This window comes from Schistocerca serialis, chromosome 3 (assembly GCF_023864345.2).
Source record: "Schistocerca serialis cubense isolate TAMUIC-IGC-003099 chromosome 3, iqSchSeri2.2, whole genome shotgun sequence".
NCBI lineage: Eukaryota > Metazoa > Arthropoda > Insecta > Orthoptera > Acrididae > Schistocerca > Schistocerca serialis.
Genome location: NC_064640.1, coordinates 541,792,399 through 541,812,199, shown reverse-complemented (window position 1 = coordinate 541,812,199; position 19,801 = coordinate 541,792,399). Strand labels below are relative to the sequence as shown.

Sequence of the window (19,801 nt, the reverse complement as noted above, 5' to 3'; positions counted from 1 at the left end):
AGCAGCACTCGTCGCATCTCGGAGGAATCTGTGGTCAGGGAGCGGACTGTTACTGCTCGTGCTCGCATTTCGGTACATGCGTTGGTTGAAGTCCACGAGGACTAGGTGAACCGGTTAACAACCTTACAGCGTGCCGGACAACGCATCAAGCACATCATGTAGCCTTTTTGTTTTCACCAGAAATAGCCTCGTTCTGGGCAAAATGTGACGTAACTCGAAAATGTATGAAGCTGCGCTGCAATGAAAGAAAAAATTCTTTTCTCGTGTAAATATTTATCTGTTTGATATGTCACATAACCTCCATTCCATTTGAAAATAACGAGTTGCATCTATAATGCCGGTTGCACTAAATTGATTCGATGACGGTAAAAGCCGCACAGATTTTTCTCCTCTCCCGCCTCGTATCACCAGACTTTAAATTTCTATTTCTGTTTGTGTTTTAAAGGTGGTTCCACATCTATGGTGCTATGTCTGGGAAATAGCCCACCAACTTAACAGTACAGCGCCACTGGTTGCCTGCACATGCGATTGCAGGGGCAACGACAACAAGAGTCCAGACGCGAGTCCGTACAACACCGGGCGTGTTATTGAGAGTAATGTAGGAAGCCGCCACTGCGACTCAGAGCGCTCGCATCACTGGCAGCAGCATCGCTACTACGACTTGTTTCCTTTCGCCGTATCACACAGCCGCAAACAGTCCGCGACCAACCCATCCGCCAGCCGCTGTTTAAGCCAGCCCGTATCCGGCACTTACAAGCCAACTCGCCAACCGGAGTACGCCACTTCCGGAACTACGTGGAACCAGTCTAGCTTCTTGCTATGCTGAGACTTGGCCCCTCTATGTTCGGCCTCCAGGATTTTGGTATTCGACTTCGTATTGTGACTCGTCTCACCTTGCTCCTTAAGACAAATACGAGGGTTGTCCAGAAAATAAGTTCCGATAGGTCGCGAAATGGAAACCACTGGGAAAATCCGGTAAAGCTTTGCACAGATGTGTTGGGCAGTGTCTCTAGTATGCCCGTCGATCGTGTCGCGTCGCTCTTTTCAGTTTTCAGTGAACAGTGAGCACGTAAAGATGCATAGGGAATAGCGTCTCCTGCCAAGTATGAGGGCCTGGTTAGAGATTTCGCCTGTATCACGCAGCCCACATAAAACAACTGTCGAGGATGCCAATTCTCGGCCGCACACTGCAGGGGCAATGAAGACGCCCCTGCAGCGTTTCCGATGAGAAGTGTTTGATCACCGACAATACAGTCCGTAATTGGCTCTCCCTGAGTCTCATCTCTGCTCACAAGAACCGCTCGCTATGAAAACAAAATTTTTCCACAGGCAACGAGCTGCAGACCAGTGCAGATTAACTGGCCGAAAGCACAGGCGGCTGCTTTCTATGACGAGGAAATTGGAAAGTTGATACAACACTACGACAAAACTCGAATTTGGAGCGGCGACTATGTAGAGAAGTAGGTGGAAGGTGTACCTAACAGTTGCAAATAAAACATTTCTGGTTTTCACGGTGGTTTCCATTTTGCGACCGATCGGAACTTACTTTCTGGACAACCCTCATATCAGACAGCAAACCAGACATTCTAGGCGAACGCTCTAGCCCTCGCTAATCTTACCAAAAGTATTAACCTTACTCAGTTACTTTAACAGCTAAACAATTTTATATTCTTGTTCATTAATGCTTCAGGACGGGGAAGAGTGAATTTATGTTATTATTAATAAACCTATTGTTCGTTGTCTACCTGAGTGTAAGTTTTCCCGCACCGAGCCCGATGTGGGCCACTTGATTTCCTCTTTCCTGTATTGCAAAGCAGTACACAATATGTGCACAGTGGAGCTGGTGAGTGTTTCGACCTCATGACTACTTCCTGCCACATTTAATATATACTTCACAAAAATACAAATAAATTTGTTGTAATGGTATACTACGGCTAGATTTCTTTTTCCTGTTTGATAAAATCTAGTCGCCTTATTTAAAAATTAATAATCAAATTCTCTCAGCACTGTCTCACTTGCAGCACGTAGCGATGCATTCACGTTTGGTTGTCAGCTTCCCTGTCCATTAGAGGCGACCTGCGTACTCACAGCGCGTTTTCTCCGCGTTGCAGTCAGCACTCACCTGAAATAGGAAAACACACATTATTTATACCAAAGTGAAGTCTGGATGTTCTTATCTGCATTAAACAAGATACTATAGTGAGTTCACAAAAGTCAAGGGATAACGATATGCACATATACAGATGGCGTTAGTATCGCGTACAAGGTATAATAGTGCAGTGCAATGGAGGAGCTATCTTTCGTGCGCAAGTAATTCATGTGAAAAGGCTTCTGCACGAGGGGAATTAACAGACTGAGCGCGGAATGGTAGTTGGGAGCTAGACGAATGGGACTTTCCATTTCGGAAATCGTTAGAGAATTCAATATTCCGACATCCACAGTATCAAGAGTGTGCCTAGAATACCAAATTTCAGGCATTACCTCTCACCACGGGCAACACAGTGGCCGATGGCCTTGACTTAGCGAATGAGAGCAGCGACGTTCGCGTAGAATTGTCAGTGCTAACAGACAAGCAACGCTACGTGAAATCACCGTAGAAATCAATCTGGGACGTACGACGAACGTATTCGTTAGAACAGTGCGGCAAAATATGGCGTCAATGAGCTGACAGCAGACGACCGACTTGAGTGCTTTTAGCACGACATCGCCTGCAAAGCCTCTCCTAGGTTTGTTACCAAATCGGTTGGACCTTAGACGACTGAAAACCGTGGCCTGGTCAGACGGGTCCTGATTTCAGAGAACATTTATGGGTCATAATCGAGAGATCAGTTCGTGCACAAAATTCTGCACCGGTAACACTTTCGCAATTACGGACGGCTATAGGGGCAGGGGCAGCATGTCTCACTATTTCTGCAGGGGATTTGCAACGACTTGTTGAGCCAATGCCACGTCGAGCTGCTGCACTACGCCAGGCAAAAGAACGGCCGACGTAATATTAGGCGGTATCCCATGACTCCAGTCTATGCCGCCAATGTTTATTGCAGTTGTAGAAACCGAATATTCGCCAGTCCCCTACGTACAGATAAAATAGCGAAACAGCAGCTGGCTCAGAAGTACACAAAGAGTCGTACTGTCCATACTCTATTCATAAGTGGAAATGGGAGAAACGTTAGTAACCGAAATAATAAGAACTGCCATCTATCACTTGTCAGAGATTCGCAAAGTACAGATGTAGTTTATGTGCGTGACTTGAACCATGCTCAGTGACTTATGGACGACGATTGAGTGCTGATGGACTTGGATGACTCCTCGTAGCGTTTGGTGTCTCCTTTAGTCGACACCGCGATTTTACTTGCTAGGTGGAAACAACTTTTTCCATCGTACCACAGTCGAGTAGGTGAACTCGAGGCAAACAATTTGACATAGAACACTTGCGGCTTATGAAGCCAGAAAATAACGTAAAAGTGGCCCGGAAAAGTTACCTGTTACATCGCGTGTGCGCCGTGTGGTATTTTCAGCACCCTTTTGCTCTCCATAGTCGGCTTTTTCGTTAACATTATTAAATTTCCCGAGAGTGTAATAAAAGAATAAGACTTTTGTGAACGTTAAGGCCGGCCGTTGTGGCCGAGCGGTTCTAGGCGCTACAGTCTGGAACCGCGCGACCGCTGCGGTCGCAGGTTCGAATCCTGCCTCGGGCATGGATGTGTGTGATGTCCTTAAGTTAGTTAGGTTTAAGTAGTTCTAAGTTCTAGCGGCTGATGACCTCAGAAGTTGAGTCCCATAGTGCTCAGGGCCATTTGAACCATTTTCTGAACGTTATGCAAAAACCAATTATATTAATAATTCGATCTACACTTAATCCTTACATGCACAGCAGCTTCGTAGTAAGAAGGCCAGGCAAACTAAACGATTTAATTGTTAGTTTTATGCGGTTAAATTTCACTGTTTTGAGGTGCAACTGAATAAACGTCGATATTACATTCTGTAAGTGCAAAAACAAGGGATTTTCAACATTCCAGGACGACTTTAGCCAAAATCACGCGCGGAATGCTTGCGCTGTAGCTTAGATGGCTTTTGCAGGTCAATTTGAGATTATTCTCCGGCTTCACAGACCGTACGCATCCTATACCAGTTTGTTCATCTCGACTTTACCTGCACGAATGTGAAATGTTGTCAACAGCTATTGTTTACACTCTATATAGTTCCTTTGATAAGACGACGACGTATCCCTCTAGAGCATTTGCTACATCCGCTAACTTCACGAACAGCAGCGAGCAAGGCCGTATTTAAGCGCAGGCTACGTAGTCTTTAGCCTAGGGCCCGCTTCGCGAAAATGTAAAATATAAAGCATTTTAATTCTAAGGCCGTCATGGACTTCGCATAGACTTATTGCTCTGAGTTTTTCAGTGGACAGCTGATACGAATTAAGTCGGCAGTCATCTCGCAAACACCGCGCACTCTCGCATCGAACTCCCTGTGGCGCCCAACCAAGCGCGTGGCCCTTAACTTGGCGAACCTAGTAAGACTTTTAAAGACTGGGTAACGAAATTTCGGCAGTTTGAAATTAGTTCGATTTCTGAAAAAAAAATTCTTCCACACATTTTTTCCATCCAAACCAGGACCCATAAAACTTGGACGGCTTTTCCTTAATATCGAGATCTAAGAATGTACCTATCACTTAGCATTAACAGCAACTGAAAATTACTTTTGCATGGACATAATTGGTGCTGAATACCTTATGGAATCAATTATGTTTTTTAATCCTATCGATTCAATTCAGAAACTATATCTTAATATCTTATAAATTAATTGCCAAACTTTAAATGCTGCAGTATAGGCTTTTAATTAAAAAAGTCTTTCTAAAATATATTTTTGCGGCTTAGTTATCACAAAGTTTTCCCCACCAGTGCCCACACCACACAATCTGCCTAAAGGGATATAGCTCCTACCTACGGCCCTTGCTGCATGCAGAGACACGAAAGACGTACACTAATCTTATCAAACGGATCAGGACACTCATTAGTGGACATTACTACGGGGTATGACAACCTTTCGCCTTTATGACGGCTTGAACTCTGCTGGAGACACTTTCAATGAGATGTCTGAATGTCTTTGGAGCAATGGAGCCGAAACCTGAGAAGGTACTGATGTTCGACGCTGGGATCTGAATCGAAGTCCACGTTCCGACACATCCTGCAGTTTTTCCATTGGTTTCAGGTTGGGACTGTGGGCAGGACGGGCCATTTCAGAAATGTTATTCTCCACAAACCTTTGTCTTACAGACGTTCCCCTAGGACAGGGTGCACTGTCACTCTGATACAATAAATCATCGTCTCCGAACTATTACTCTACTGTACGCAGTACACAATGCTATAAAATGTGTTAAAATCCTTCCGCATTTAGCGTTTTCCAAGCGCAACCCGTACCGTAACACCACCTCTGCGTTCTTCACCGCTGGCACCACACGTGAAAAGTAGCGTTTTCCACACATTCTTCAAACCGAAACGCTTCCATCGTATTGCCGCAGGGTATAGTGTGATTTATTGGTCCGAATCACTCGTTTCCAACCATCCACTGCCCAATGGCGTTGTTCTTCACACCACCTCAAGCCTCGCTTAGCACTGACTACGGAAATGTGTGGGTTATTAGGAGCTGCTCAACCAGTGTTGCCCATTCTTTTTAACTCTCTACGCAGTCATTGTGCCAGCTAGACTGCTGGTAGCACTTTGGAACTCACAAATGATTCCTTTTGCTGATCTCATGTGATATTTTAAACTACGCTCCTACCCTGATGACATCCAATGACACGTCCACGTTCGCAATCCTTGAGCTCTCCTGCTGTTATTGCTTCTGTGCTGACGGCACAATACACCCTGCCTGCTTTCATATTGGCTTATCCACAACTATTTACATCTATTGGTCACTTCCACAATATATAAGGGTGTCGGGATACTTTTGATCAGACAGTCCACATCTACATCGACACTCCGCAAGCCACCATACGGTGCGTGGTGGAGGGTACCCTGTACCACTACTAGTCATTTCCTCTCCTGCAACTCGCAAATAGAGCGACGAAAAGCGACTGAATATATGCCTCCCTATGAGCCCTAATTTCTAGTATCTTATCTTATTCATCCTTACGCACAAAGTGTGTTGGTGACAGTAGAATCGCTTGGCAGTCAGCTTCAAATTTCGGTTCTCTAAATTTTCTTAATAGTGTTTCTCGAACAGAACGTTGCCTTCCCTCCAGGGATTCCCATTCCAGTTCCCTAAACAACTCTGTAACACTTACGCGTTGTTCTAACTAACTGGTAACAAATCTAGCAGCCCGCCTCTGAATTGCTTCGACGTCTTCCTTCAGTGTCGGCAGGACACTGGATATATTGTATCCGAACACTAAAGGTTTGTTCTTCCGCAGTGACTTACATTTTTCCACATTTAGAGTTACCTGCCATTCATGACACCAACTAGAAATTTTCTCTAAGTCCTCTCGTATCTTTCTACAATCACCACAGCACCATTAGCAAATAATCGTAGATTGCTGCGCACCCTGTCTGCCAAGTCATTTATGTATACAGAGAACAACAGCGGTTCTATCACAGTTTCCTGGGGTAAATAAAATAAATGTCGTGTGACGAGGGCCTCCCGTCGGGTAGACCGCTCGCCGGGTGCAGGTCTTTCGATTTGACGCCACTTCGGCGACTTGCGCGTCGGTGGGGATGAAATGGTGACGATTAGGACAACATAACACCCAGTCCCTGAGCGGAGAAAATCTCCGACCCAGTCGGGAATCGAACCCGGGCCCTTAGGATTGACATTCTGTCCCACTGACCACTTTTTTTTTTGCATTTTGTCGTTGCGGACGACACATGACATCCGTAAAAGTTCGTTTGTTGATCCTGTCACTCAGTTTTTAGTTTTTTATTACAGAGGCCAACCAGATCTCCTACCGAAAACGCTGAGCTACCGTGCCGGCACCACTCAGCTACCGGGGGCTACTGAAGTGGCGCCAAATCGAAAGACTTGCACCCGGCGAACGGTCTAACCGACGGGAGGCCCTAGTCACGACATCTACATTTCTGGGGTATTCCTGACGATACCCTTGTCTCTGATGACCACTCGTCCTCGAGGACAACATACTGGGTTCTGCTACTTAAAAAGTCTTCAAGCTCCTCACTTATCCGAGGACCTATTCCATATGCTCGTAACTTCGTTAACAGCCTGCAATGGAGCACCGTGACAAATGCTTTCCCGTAATCCTGAAATATGTAATCTACCTGTTGCTCTTCATCCACAGTTCGCAGTATTTCATGTGAGAAAAGGTCAAGGTAGGTATCACACGAGCGATGCTTTCTAAAACCAAGCTGCAGGCTATTAAGATGTGATATACGCAAGTATTATTTTAGTTTACCCGTCTTAATCATACTACAAATTAAGAGTGTGTTTCAACAGAAGTGCTCCTCTTTATCAGTAATGCATCATCAGAGGTGACTGGAGTTTATTGCTCTCTATGATTATGCTTTACCAGTAAAGCGAAACGTGTCTGGCGAAACCCTCGTATAATTTTCAGCAGGCTAAAGACAGGAAAATCAAAACGATAAAGTGAAAGATGGCCATCGTAACAAAATTATTAGGATATACCGGTTTAGATTCTTGGTGATTATTTTTCTCAGGTAACACCATTGTGAGTTGAATTCTGTTGAGCGCCAATGCGTCTCCTGAGCTGACTGTACCAAGCGGTTAGCTACATACTGCTCGTTACTTTCAGTTTTTAATCGATAACTGTATGTCACTATGATTTTCAACAGATTTAGATAACAATCCGAAAAATGGAAATTGCTGGTACAACCGTGACGAATGCGGTATGGGGATTCACACGGGTATGAATGAAGTGCTATTGTAAACAAATCACACGGCCAGCAACGTCCTGGTTCCCAATGTGTGCGCTGAGGGTTCAAATGTCAAGCTATGTTCATCCTGTGTCCGCCTGTCGTTTCCTCGGCTCCTCGTATATGGTATAGGAACACAGATATTCGAGTTGCGTTACAGTGCCACTGCAAACGCAGGTGTTACTATCGGCAACATCGTTACTTAATGTTATTGTAATGGAACGCATTTGAGCACTTTTCCTTCACATAGGCGATCGCCACAACACGTAGCGATAGATACAAAATATGTACTTAGGTATTTTAATTAATTCGTTGGTTTCCAGAAATACACTCTTCCATTGCCATGCCACGGGTTGACACATGAAGACGTCGGACAATCACTGAGAGACACAAAAAATGAACAAAGCTAAATAAATTTTTTTCCATTGTGGATTCTCTCCCCACTCAATGCTTACTTGTTTCGTTTCTATATTTTGCCACAGCTGCACGATCCCTATAATGCTCCAAACATTCATTAAATGTGTACCATCTGATGATGAATCGGTAGCCGATTTTAACCAGTCACGGTAAATAAAAATTGAAGAAACACAAAATGCGACTAATTGCCGTTATTTCTGGCAACCTTTAAGAAAACTAAATATTTTTGTTGACGACATATCCACAACTAAATACAAAGACGATAAAGCAGTCAGGATAGACAACTCCCAGTAGCTCCAGTGAAGTCCAGTGAAGGTACATCACGTGTGATATCACTAACACGAAAGACAAACGAACAGTATAAAACATATGATCAACGATGACCAAACATGACGATACGACCATCCCAACAGCTAAAGCTATAATGACTACATGAATAAACGCAGATTAGTCGTACAACCAAAAACAAAGTAAAGAAAACATAAATACGAATATTTGAACACAGGGTATTGCATTCGCTAAAGAGCCAGCCGCGAGAAAACTAATCCACCTGGTTTGCATCATATATGAGACAAGTGAAATACCCTCACATCTGAAGAAGAATGAAGTAAGTCCAATTCCGAATAAAGCAGGTGCTGACAGATGTGAATATTACCTGACTATCAGTTTAATAAGCCATGGTTGCAATATACTAACATGAATTAATTGCAGAAGAATGGAAAAACAATTAGAAAACGGCCACTTTGAGGATCAGTTTGGTTTTCAGAGAAATGCAGGAACATTCGTAGGGAGCCTAAACAGAATTAATTGTGGAAACTGCCGCGCTCAGTAGCCGTGCTGTCTAAGGCGCCTTGTCGCGGTTCGGGCGGCTCCCCCCGTCGGAGGTTCGAGTCCTCCCTCGGGCATGGGTGTGTGTGTCGTCCTTAGCGTGAGTGAGTTTAAGTTACATTAATTAGTGTGTAAGCCTAGGGACCGATGACCTCAGCTGTTTGGTCCCATACAACCTTACCACAAATTTCAAATTTTTTGTGACATCGGTCAGATGAAAGGAACATTAACACCCGGTTTGAAGAGCACGCGACGAGAAGTGATAGTAACGGATTCACTTTTCCTGACATTTAGTGGTCTCCAAGCACAAAGTACTCAGTGCATCTCAATTTTTTAAAAAACTTGTCTGGTTATTCCAACAACTGAGGAAAGGGTGTACAGCAGACTTTCGTTAGTGCCGGCCGAAGTGGCCGTGCGGTTAAAGGCGCTGCAGTCTGGAACCGCAAGACCGCTACGGTCGCAGGTTCGAATCCTGCCTCGGGCATGGATGTTTGTGATGTCCTTAGGTTAGTTAGGTTTAACTAGTTCTAGGTTCTAGGGGACTGGTGACCTCAGCAGTTGAGTCCCATAGTACTCAGAGCCATTTGAACCATTTGAACTTTCGTTAGTCTGTAAACAGAGCTCTGTGTCAGTGTTAAGGGTCACCAGTAATAACGAACGTTATCCCATGATACGAATAATTAAGGGTGTTATACATTTGACAATGATGCTTGCTTATATTTGACTGTGCCTATGGGCAGATTACCATTACACGTATGTGAAACAATGCGAAGTAATTATTTGTTTTCCTTGTTTACAGAACTTGACAATGGGTTCATGCCTTCTTCAACTATGTTTGTAAATTTAAAAAACACACATCCGTATCACTGTCGCGTCATTTTCTCCGTACTGCGTGCCTATAACATACAGAATAATATCCGATTACAGAATTGGTGGCGAATATCTGGAGCACTACATATCGATTACTTTCAATATTTAGCGGTGATACTCAGAATCGATATGAAATTGGATTAACACATGAAATATGTAATAGGAAAAGCGACCAGAAGACTTACATCTGTTCGACGGGTTCTGCGAAAGTGCATTGCATCTCTAAATGAAATCGCATACGAAAGGCTAATGCGACCGTATCTAGGAGACTGTTCCAGCCGTTTCTAACCTTATCAGACTAAACGAATTCGGAGGTCGGCATAACCCACACTTAAGTCACTTGGAAGAAATACGAAATCCTCATGAAATCCCTAATTAGAAAACTGGTACAACATTTCTGCTAACACCGTGGTATATCTCGCGTAGGGATCAGGTGAATAAGAGCGAGTAGGGGCGCGGGGTCACATGGAGTGGTATTTTCCCTTCAGTCAATACACAAGTGGATTAAGACAGAATACCTAAGTTTGGAAGAACTACCCTTGGTCACGCTCTGTACAGTGTCTTGCATAGTATACATGGTGAGTCACCTAAAATTTGCACCACAAATTTTGTGAAAATGGAAAGTGCAACTGATGTACAGTTTTCACAAAATGGGTTGGTAGTCATGGGCTTATAATTTGAGCCAATAAACAGATTGTAATAATACTCAGAAAGTATATTTTTGTGCTAATATACACTTTTTAAATGGAACAATACCTATTGACATTAACAGAAGTAGGGTAAATTACAATGTCAGTGGTGTTCGTTGCAGGATTCTAGTGCGAGACCTTTACGAGCTATCGTATTTCGAAAAGTTCCACACATCGACACCAGTTCGTGCCATTCAACCTGCATATTTGCTACGTACTATGTCGTCATGTTTGCTTCAGTGTGCTTGTGTGTTTCTTGAATGCACTGTGACTTGCTAATCAGTTTGTGTATGACTTCCAAGCAGCAGATCGTGTGTGGACGATGTAATTTACCAACGTAGGAAAAGCCGACATGCTCATGGTGTATGGAGAGGTGTAGGAAGAATGCAGGTCGTTGTTGTCCGGTATATGAGGAAAGGTATCCCAGTAGACGTCAACCACCTCGGCATTATTTATTAACTTCTTCACCCAGTTACGTGAAAGTGGTAAACACCTAAAATATGTAACAGAAGGAAACAAGTGACGACAGAAAAGGGGAAAATTAATGTTGTTGTTGTTGTTGCTGTTGCAGTTGATCCGCACGTTAGCTCCCGCGCAACAGCACAGGGAGTGGCACGAGTCAGGCTGATGTCCTAAGCATTCTCCACCGACATAGGTTCCAACACTATCACGTCTCTCTCCATCAAGAGCTGCGTGGAAACGATTATGAGAATCGTGTTAACTTCTGTAAATGGGCATTAAGGCGGGTTACCCCAGATGCTGAAGCGATATTTACCAATCACGGTCAAGTTCACCTCCGAAACTTGCATTCCTGGTCCGCTGACGATCCCTGTTCGCTCCGTCCGGCGGAACGTCAGCGTCCACGGAGTGTGAACCTGTTGTGTGGGATAGTGATCTATCAGCTCATAGGCCTGAACGCGCGCAAGTATCGCAGCCTCCTAACGGACCATCTTCCCCGGATGTTAGTCGACGTTCCTCTGCAGATTAGGTGGAACCTGTGATACCATCATCATAATGGCTGTCCACCCGTAGTGCAAGAAGTCTAACAGCGTGCCTTCACGAATTGTTTCCAAATCGTTGGATTGGACGCAGAAGAATTGTAGACGTTTTTCTGTAGGGAAAGCTGAAAGACGCTGTCTACAAGGACATACCAACTACACCGGATGATAGGCAACGACGTATTACTGCAGCCTGCTCGGACACTTCCGACGAAATGTTAACACGTGTGCAGCAGTCGTTCCATACCAGACTACAAGCGCGTATCGCCGCTGCCGGTGGTTATTTTGAACACTATCGGTGATCGTCAATTGTCTCGTTATTGGTCAGAATCCACGTAACTAGTGTATGCACTTGTACTGTTCTTTAGTGTGTGACACCACAGGCATTGTACAAGTGACGGCGTGGAAACTTTTCAGAATACGATATCTCGTAAACGACTCGCAGTAGAATCCTGCAACACCACTGATATTCTAATTTACCGTTCTTTTAGTTTGTTAATATCAATAAGCAATGTTCCATTTAAAAAGTTGGTTTTCGGAAAAATGCACTTTCCAAGTATTACCACAATCTACACTACTGGCCATTAAAATTGCTACACCACAAAGATGACGTGCTACAGACGCGAAATTTAACCGACAGGAAGAAGATGCTGTGACATGCAAATGATTAGCTTCTCAGAGCATTTACACAAGGTTGGCGCCGGTGGCGACAGCTACAACGTGCTGACACGAGGAAAGTTTCCAACCGATTTCTCATACACAAACAGCAGTTAACCGGCGTTGTCTGGTGAAAAGTTGCTGTGATGCCTCGTGTAAGGAGGAGAAATGCGTACCATCACGTTTCCGACTTTGATAAAGGTCGGATTGTAGCCTATCACGATTGCGGTTTATCGTATCGCGACATTGCTGCTCGCGTTGGTCGAGATCCAACGACTGTTGGCAGAATATGGAATCGGTGGGTTCAGGAGGGTAATACGGAACGCCGTGCTGGATCCCAACGGCCTCGTATCACTAGCAGTCGAGATGACAGGCATCTTATCCGCATGGCTGTAACGGATCGTGCAGCTACGTCTCGATCCCTGAGTCAACAGATGGGGACGTTTGCAAGACAACAACCATCTGCACGAACAGTTCGACAGCATGAACTATCAGCTCGGAGACTATGGCTGCGGTTACCCTTGACGCTGCACCACAGACAGGAACGCCTGCGACCGTGTACTCAACGACGAACCTGGGTGCACGAATGGCAAAACGTCATTTTTTCGGATGAATCCAAGATCTGTTTACAGCATCATGATGGTCGCATCCGTGTTTGGAGACATCGCGGTGAACGAACATTGGAAGCGTGTATTCGTCATCGCCATACTGGCGTATCACATGGCGTGATGGTATGGGATGCCACTGGTTACACGTTTCGGTCACCTCTTGTTCGCATTGACGGCTCTTTGAACAGTGGACGTTACATTTCAGATGTGTTACGACCCGTGGCTCTACCCTTCATCCGATCCCTGCGAAACCCTACATTTCAGCAGGATAATGCACGACCGCATGTTGTAGGTCCTGTACGGGCCTTTCTGGATACAGAAAATGTTCGACTGCTGCCCTGGCCAGCACATTCTCCAGATCTCTCACCAATTGAAAACTTCTGGTCAATGGTGGCCGAGCAACTGGCTCGTCACAAGACGCCAGTCACTACTCTTGATGAACTGTGGTATCGTGTTGAGGCTGCATGAGCAGCTGTACCTGTACACGCTATCCAAGCTCTGTTTCACTCAATGCCCAGGCGTATCAAAGCCGTTATTACGGCCAAAGGTGGTTGTTCTTGGTACTGATTTCTCAGGATCTATGCACCCAAATTGCGCGAAAATGTAATCACATGTCAGTTGTAGTATAATATATTTGTCCAATGAATATCCGTTTATCATCTGCATTTCTTCTTGGTGTAGCAATTTTAATGGCCAGTAGTGTATTCTTGGCTAATAATAAGAGCCCCTGACTACCAATCCGTTCTGTGAAAATCGCACATCAATAGTCACTTCCATTTTCGCAATATATGCGGTGTAACTTTCAGGTTATTCACCCTTTATATGTGGAGGTAGTCTGAAAAGAGCGTCACTGGCGCGGCACGCAAATTGTGAAGCGTACGCGTCACGAGTGCTCGTAAATAGTGTTTGTGAATGTGCGCCCCTGCAAGAAACAGTCTCTCAGCTCAATGACAGATGGCCAACAGGGACGATATATTCTCAAGCCATCACACAGCTGGCAAGTGGCGAGGGACGCATGAAAACCGCACCACTGATCTTTGGCCCTTCGAATGCAATCGCCAGACTAACTTGAGTTTAGCTGCGCGGAAGAAAAAACAGATGCCGTGGGCCAAGGCCGCAAGGCCGGGACAATAAGGCCCAACGCACGAGGACAAAAAACCCAGCGCCGCGATAACAGCCTCCGACGTGACGCGGCTGCCCTTTAACTTCTTTGCTCACGTATGAGTATTTAAATAGTCTTCCCGCTGCAGAACCGACATATGCTTCATACACGCTCAGCTGTTTTAAAAATGTCAGTGTAGACGTTCCCTTCACAGAATTATTTCGTTCCTAAGGGTTGACAATGATAACTGTGAATACTTAAATGTAAATAAAAAATTATTCTGTGCCAGTCACTTGTAAGTTGTGCCACAACGTGTTTCGATGTTTCATACTGTTATCTTCTCGCGATAATTACGTAGTTACATTCTTGGTATTAGTAAAGAGCACCGACGCCATTTCACAGCAGCAAACCAAGGGAAAAAGACTTATCTTTGGGTGATGTTTCTTTCTCCTTTTTCTTGAAAATCTAAAACCAGAAATTATTTAAGAGTAACATCTAATTACGGAGAAAGTAGAACAAAACAGAAGCTGCATACGACTAATTGTTGTACGAGATCTTCTGTGTACATGTGATGTTAGAATGTTATACAAAGATTTTATATATTTCCACGTACATAATCACCCTGTAATTCACAATTAAGTACCTGGCAGGAGATTCATCGAACCACCTTCAAGCTATTTCTCTACCATTCAAATATCTAACAGCGCGCGAGAAAAACGAAACTCAAATCTACGTATTATACATGTACCTATATCAATCACAGTACTGATACGTGGAATCGCTGGAGATGGAGTATTTAACACCATAACTGTATACGACATACAACAGTGGTGTAAGGGAAGTAGAGACGAACAATTTTATACAGGACAGTTGTGTCTATCAAGCCGGAAAATAATATCGAATTGAAACTTAAAACTTCCTGGCAAATTAAAACTGTGTGCCGGACCGAGACTCGAACTCGGGATCTTTGCCTTTCGCTGGCAAGTGCTCTACCAACTGAGCTACCCAAGTACGACTCACGCTCCGTCTTCACAGCTTTACTTCCGCCAGTACCTCGTCTCCTACCGAGTTCGAGTCTCGGTCCGACACACAGTTTTAATCTGCCAGGAAGTTTCATATCAGCGCACACTCCGCTGCAGAGTGAATATCTCAGACTGGAAATATCCAATTGACCTACAGCGCACCGCGAGGTTTTCGATATCTTCTCGCTTTCTTACGCCACTGGCTTAGACAGCTATTTCGGTAACATTGTTAATTTAAACTTTCCCCTGAGGGTTATGAAAGAGAAAATACTTTGGTAAACTTTATATACAAACTGATTACGTTAACAATTCGGTCTAAACTTAACATTCAAAGTAGTTTCGTACTATGAAGGCTAGACAAACCAAACGATTTATTTGTTAATTTTATGCTGTTAAAGTTCACAAAATTTTGAGGTAAAATTTACACGAACGTGAATTTTACATTTTGTAAGCACAAGAAAAAGAAGTTTTTAATATACAAGCACGAATTTAGGCAAAATGTCCAGCTGTACGAGTGGCGGTCGTTAAGTTTCTAGCCCGAGATAGTTACCGTAATGTCTCGCACAAACACCACCACTTGCTTTAATGGTGACCCTTTTTGGGTATGCAAGTCAAATTTCACGGCTCCAGCATCGTTAGTTTTGCCGCTAGGATGCGTTGTATGACGTAGTGTAAGCAATTGGCGAATTTCGAGAGAATCAAGAACCGTGCTGTGATTGAATATCTCCATTTGAAGGGAATGACGCCCAAGGAAATTGCGGAGGACATACGGAATACACTTAAGGAAAGTGCTCCGTCTTATGCAACAGTGAAAAACGGGGTGTTCGCCTTCAAACGTGGAAGAACGAGTGTGGAAGATGCGCCTAGGAGCTGAAGGCCTGTCGCCGTTGCCACTGGTGAAACAGTGACTGCAATTCATACAGTTTTGCAGGATCGTCGAACGGCGTAGCAGCACATTGAAACCACATTTGGGATCTACCATGGGCGTGCTCATGATATTGTTGTGGATATTTTGGGAATGCGGAGAGTTTCATCTTGGTAGGTCCTGAAATACTTGAATGCAGATCGCAGACGGGAGGGTTTGCAGTGTTGTGAAGAAATCGTCCACCAATTTCAAGCGGATGAAGACAGCTTTCTTGCAAGGTATGTGACAATGGACGAAATGTAGGTTCAACACTTTGATCCTGAGACAAAACAACGTCTTCTGGGATGCAGAAGGACTAATTATGGTGGATTACTTGTAATAGGGCTTAACGACCAATGCATTATACTATTGCACCCTCCTGCGCCGTTTTAGAGAAAAAGAGAAAAGTGCGGAAAATTGGCGCGCGTAGTTATTTGCATAGGACAACGCACCGGCGCACAAAGCCCTCACAACACTGGAGACACTGCGTCAACTGTGGGTTCGAATTGTTACGACTTCCGCCACAGAGTCCAGATTTGGCTCCATCCTACTTTTTTCTTTTACCAAACCTCAAAGGACGACGCTTTGACAATGATGATGCTGTGAACGCTTGGTTGGACTCGAAATCGAAGACCTTTTATTTGAATGGTTTGCAGAAGTTATCTGAGCTTGCCAGCAAGTGCAATAGTGTACACGGTTATTATTCTGAAAAATAAGTTGGTATTATGAAATTTCTGTCATTCCTTATTTGTTAGGCTAGAAACGTTTCGCCCCCCCCCCCTCTCCCTCAAATATCGGCGACATATGAAAATTTGTGCCGGAAAAGGAGTAGAATCCATATTTCCCGCTTTATGGCAGCGGTCGCCTTAACCGCCATCCGAACACGCCTCCAGGACCGACCGACCCACCTTCCATACGTCACAATTCTCATCTCGTAAAGCTCGCTCCCGCACGCACACACACACACACACACACACACACACACACACACACACACACACACACACACATTGGATGTGATCGTCGCTTTAGCCCGTCGAGGCACGTAATACTTATTGTATTATTGCACAATGCCTTTGTTGACAATTAACATTATGCAGTGTTCCTCCAGACACGCGTTCATGTCTGAAAGAACACTGTATAACGTGAATTGACAACGTAGACATTGTAAAATATAATAATGAATAAATGCATCTGGCGTGCCGCTTGAATTTGCACGCGAAACGACCTGACTGACTAACTACAATGTTAATTAACTCGGAAATGGTGCAACTTCTCGAATTTTTTTTCTTGACAATTATTTCTCAGCACAACCTATACTGCACCGCCCTTACAATCTTTTCAGACTGTTTCTGACCATGCTGGAGATCCTTCGTGGTCAACGAGTTTACCTTCCCACTACGAAAGTCCCACAAAGCATTAGAAAGTGCTTTCCCGAGCGCGGCCGTGGAATTCGGCTTATGTACTTCCTTGTTTTTCTAAGCGAGTGTTACGGTTCAGTTCAAATGGCTCTGAGCACTATGCGACTTAACTTCTGGGGTCATCAGTCGCCTAGAACTTAGAACTAATTAAACCTAACTAACCTAAGGACAGCACACACATCCATGCCCGAGGCAGGATTCGAACCTGCGACCGTAGCGGTCACGCGGTTCCAGACTTACGGTTCAGTGAGCGGGAACTTGTTCATAGGAAGAGATGTCATAGCACAGGGTAGATCCATTAGCTTGCTGGAGGGGATGTCTGAAGTAGAAGATGAACTCTGTGCCGTTTAACTGAAATAAATTCCAATTGTTTCCATGGACATTTGAGTGTGTGTGGCACTGAGCACTATGGGACTTAACAGCTGAGGTCATCAGTCACCTAGAACTTAGAACTACGTAAACCTAACTAACCTAAGTACATCACACACATCCATGCCCGAGGCAGGATTCGAACCTGCGACCGCAGCGGTCGCGCGGTTCCAGACTGTAGCGCCTAGAACCGCTCGGCCACTCCGGCCGGCCTGTGTGTGTGTGTGTGTGTGTGTGTGTGTGTGTGTGTGTGTGTTTTGACCTGTTGTACTGCGGCGGAGATCATAGGTGGAAGTTACGAGGGGCCAGCTGGAATACTAACTAATCAGTGTATATATTCCAGTGCAGTGGTCGAATCTCGGCATTTTCCTGAGAGTAGTTAGATGGCTACAGGGTTTCCAATTATTGACACTGGAGTACTGAGAAGTTTAACCCTGTCTAGCGGGTTAAAGTGAGGTTGGCGACACTAATTGATATTGATAGTATACATGTAGCACTGCAGAGAATTAACTCGGACCCAGCAATAAACGTTTCCGATTAAATCTGCAGATCAGTACGTGGCGCGATGCGTGTTGCGCGTCTCCAGCAGCGCGTGGAATCTGTTCACGTCGCGACCGCAAATGTGGTTTAGTGCGACGCCACGGCAGCTCCGATGCACGGACGGGAGGAACGTTGCAGCACTGCAACGAATAGCAGCGGAGTCTGCATCCTCGCGTAAACTGCAAGCAGCAACACCGTCGAAACCGGCGCGTTACTTGCATAACTGCTACAAACTGTTTACGAATGTTTCCAGGATGGATTTTCACTCTGCAACGCAGTGTGCGCTGGGATGAAACTTCCTGGCAGATTAAAACTGTGTGCGGCACCGAGACTCGAATTCGAGAACTTTGCCTTTCGAGGGCAAGTGCTTTCCCAAATGAGCTACCCAAGCACGACTCACGAGCGTTCTCACAGCTTTACTTCCGCCAGTTTCTAACCGCCAACTTTCCAAACTTCGCAGAAGTTCTCCTGGAAAAAAATATATTGCGGGGACATGGCTTAGCAGCAGCCTGGGGGAGGTTTCCAGAACAGATTTTCACACTGCAGCCGAGTATACGCCGATACGAAACTCCCTGGCAGATTAAAACTGTATTCCGGACCGAGACGCACACAGTTTTAATCTGCCAGGTAGTTTCATATGTACGAATGGCTCCAAAATATCGTATGTCTCTGTAGGAGCCATTTTTTATGATCAAACTGGGTGGAGACAAAGAGACAATGTTACAGAAGCCTTGGTATTAACTGTTGGGGCGTTCGCTCAAAAATGGTTCAAATGGCTCTGAGCACTATGGGACTTAACATCTGAGGTCATCAGTCCCCTAGAACATAGAACTACCTAAACCTAACTAACCTAAGGACCTCACACACATCCATGCCCGAGGCAGGATTCAAACCTGCGACCGTAGCGGTTGCGTGGTTCCAGAATGAAGCGCCTAGAACCACTCGGCCACAGCGGCCGGCGAGATGTTCGCCATTCACAGAGTTTTGCTCTGACTCGTCGAGGGCACTCAACGATGTGAACTGTACATTAGTTAGTACCCGATAACCTGAGAAGTCTCTACAGTGAGAAGGAGCTGCCTGAACAGATTCATTTGCAGTGCACACCGGATCACGAGAGGCAACGAACGCGCAGACGAAGCGGCGAAAAAGACGCAGAATATAACTTTCACCGAATCACTTCTTTCGTGCAGTGAATTCCACAGCACACTCACCAACGAAGCAAAAACGGAATGGGCAGGGTTACTGGACGTGGAACATCACGTCAAAGGTATATGGTATGGTTAGATAAAGCCACAGATCACATGTTGCCCTTGGTTTCTCAACTCGCGAGCTCACGAGAAATTAAAATGTTACTATTAACTAAGGACAAGTCCGCCCCCGGTAGCTGAGTGGTCAGCGCGACAGAATGTCAATCCCAAGGGCGCGGGTTCGATTCCCGGATTGGTGGGAGAGTTTCTCTGCACAGAGACAGGGTGTTGTATTGTCCT

At 45.0% G+C, this 19,801-nt stretch overlaps 1 protein-coding gene across 3 annotated transcripts in view; it reads right to left on the bottom strand.

Moving 5' to 3' along the window:
* The window catches only part of LOC126470417 (amidophosphoribosyltransferase-like), a 262,045-nt gene that overhangs the window by 116,396 nt on the left and 125,848 nt on the right, over positions 1-19,801 (bottom strand). Inside the window, exon 1 of one of the 3 annotated variants that reach the window (XM_050098271.1) lies at positions 2,016-2,105. The exons of the other annotated variants lie outside the window; for them this stretch is intronic. Within the exon in view, the coding sequence (XP_049954228.1) occupies positions 2,016-2,036 (21 nt within the window). The 5' untranslated portion in view covers positions 2,037-2,105. Of the gene's footprint in view, positions 1-2,015; positions 2,106-19,801 lie in introns of those variants that run through there. 3 annotated transcript variants of the gene reach the window in all.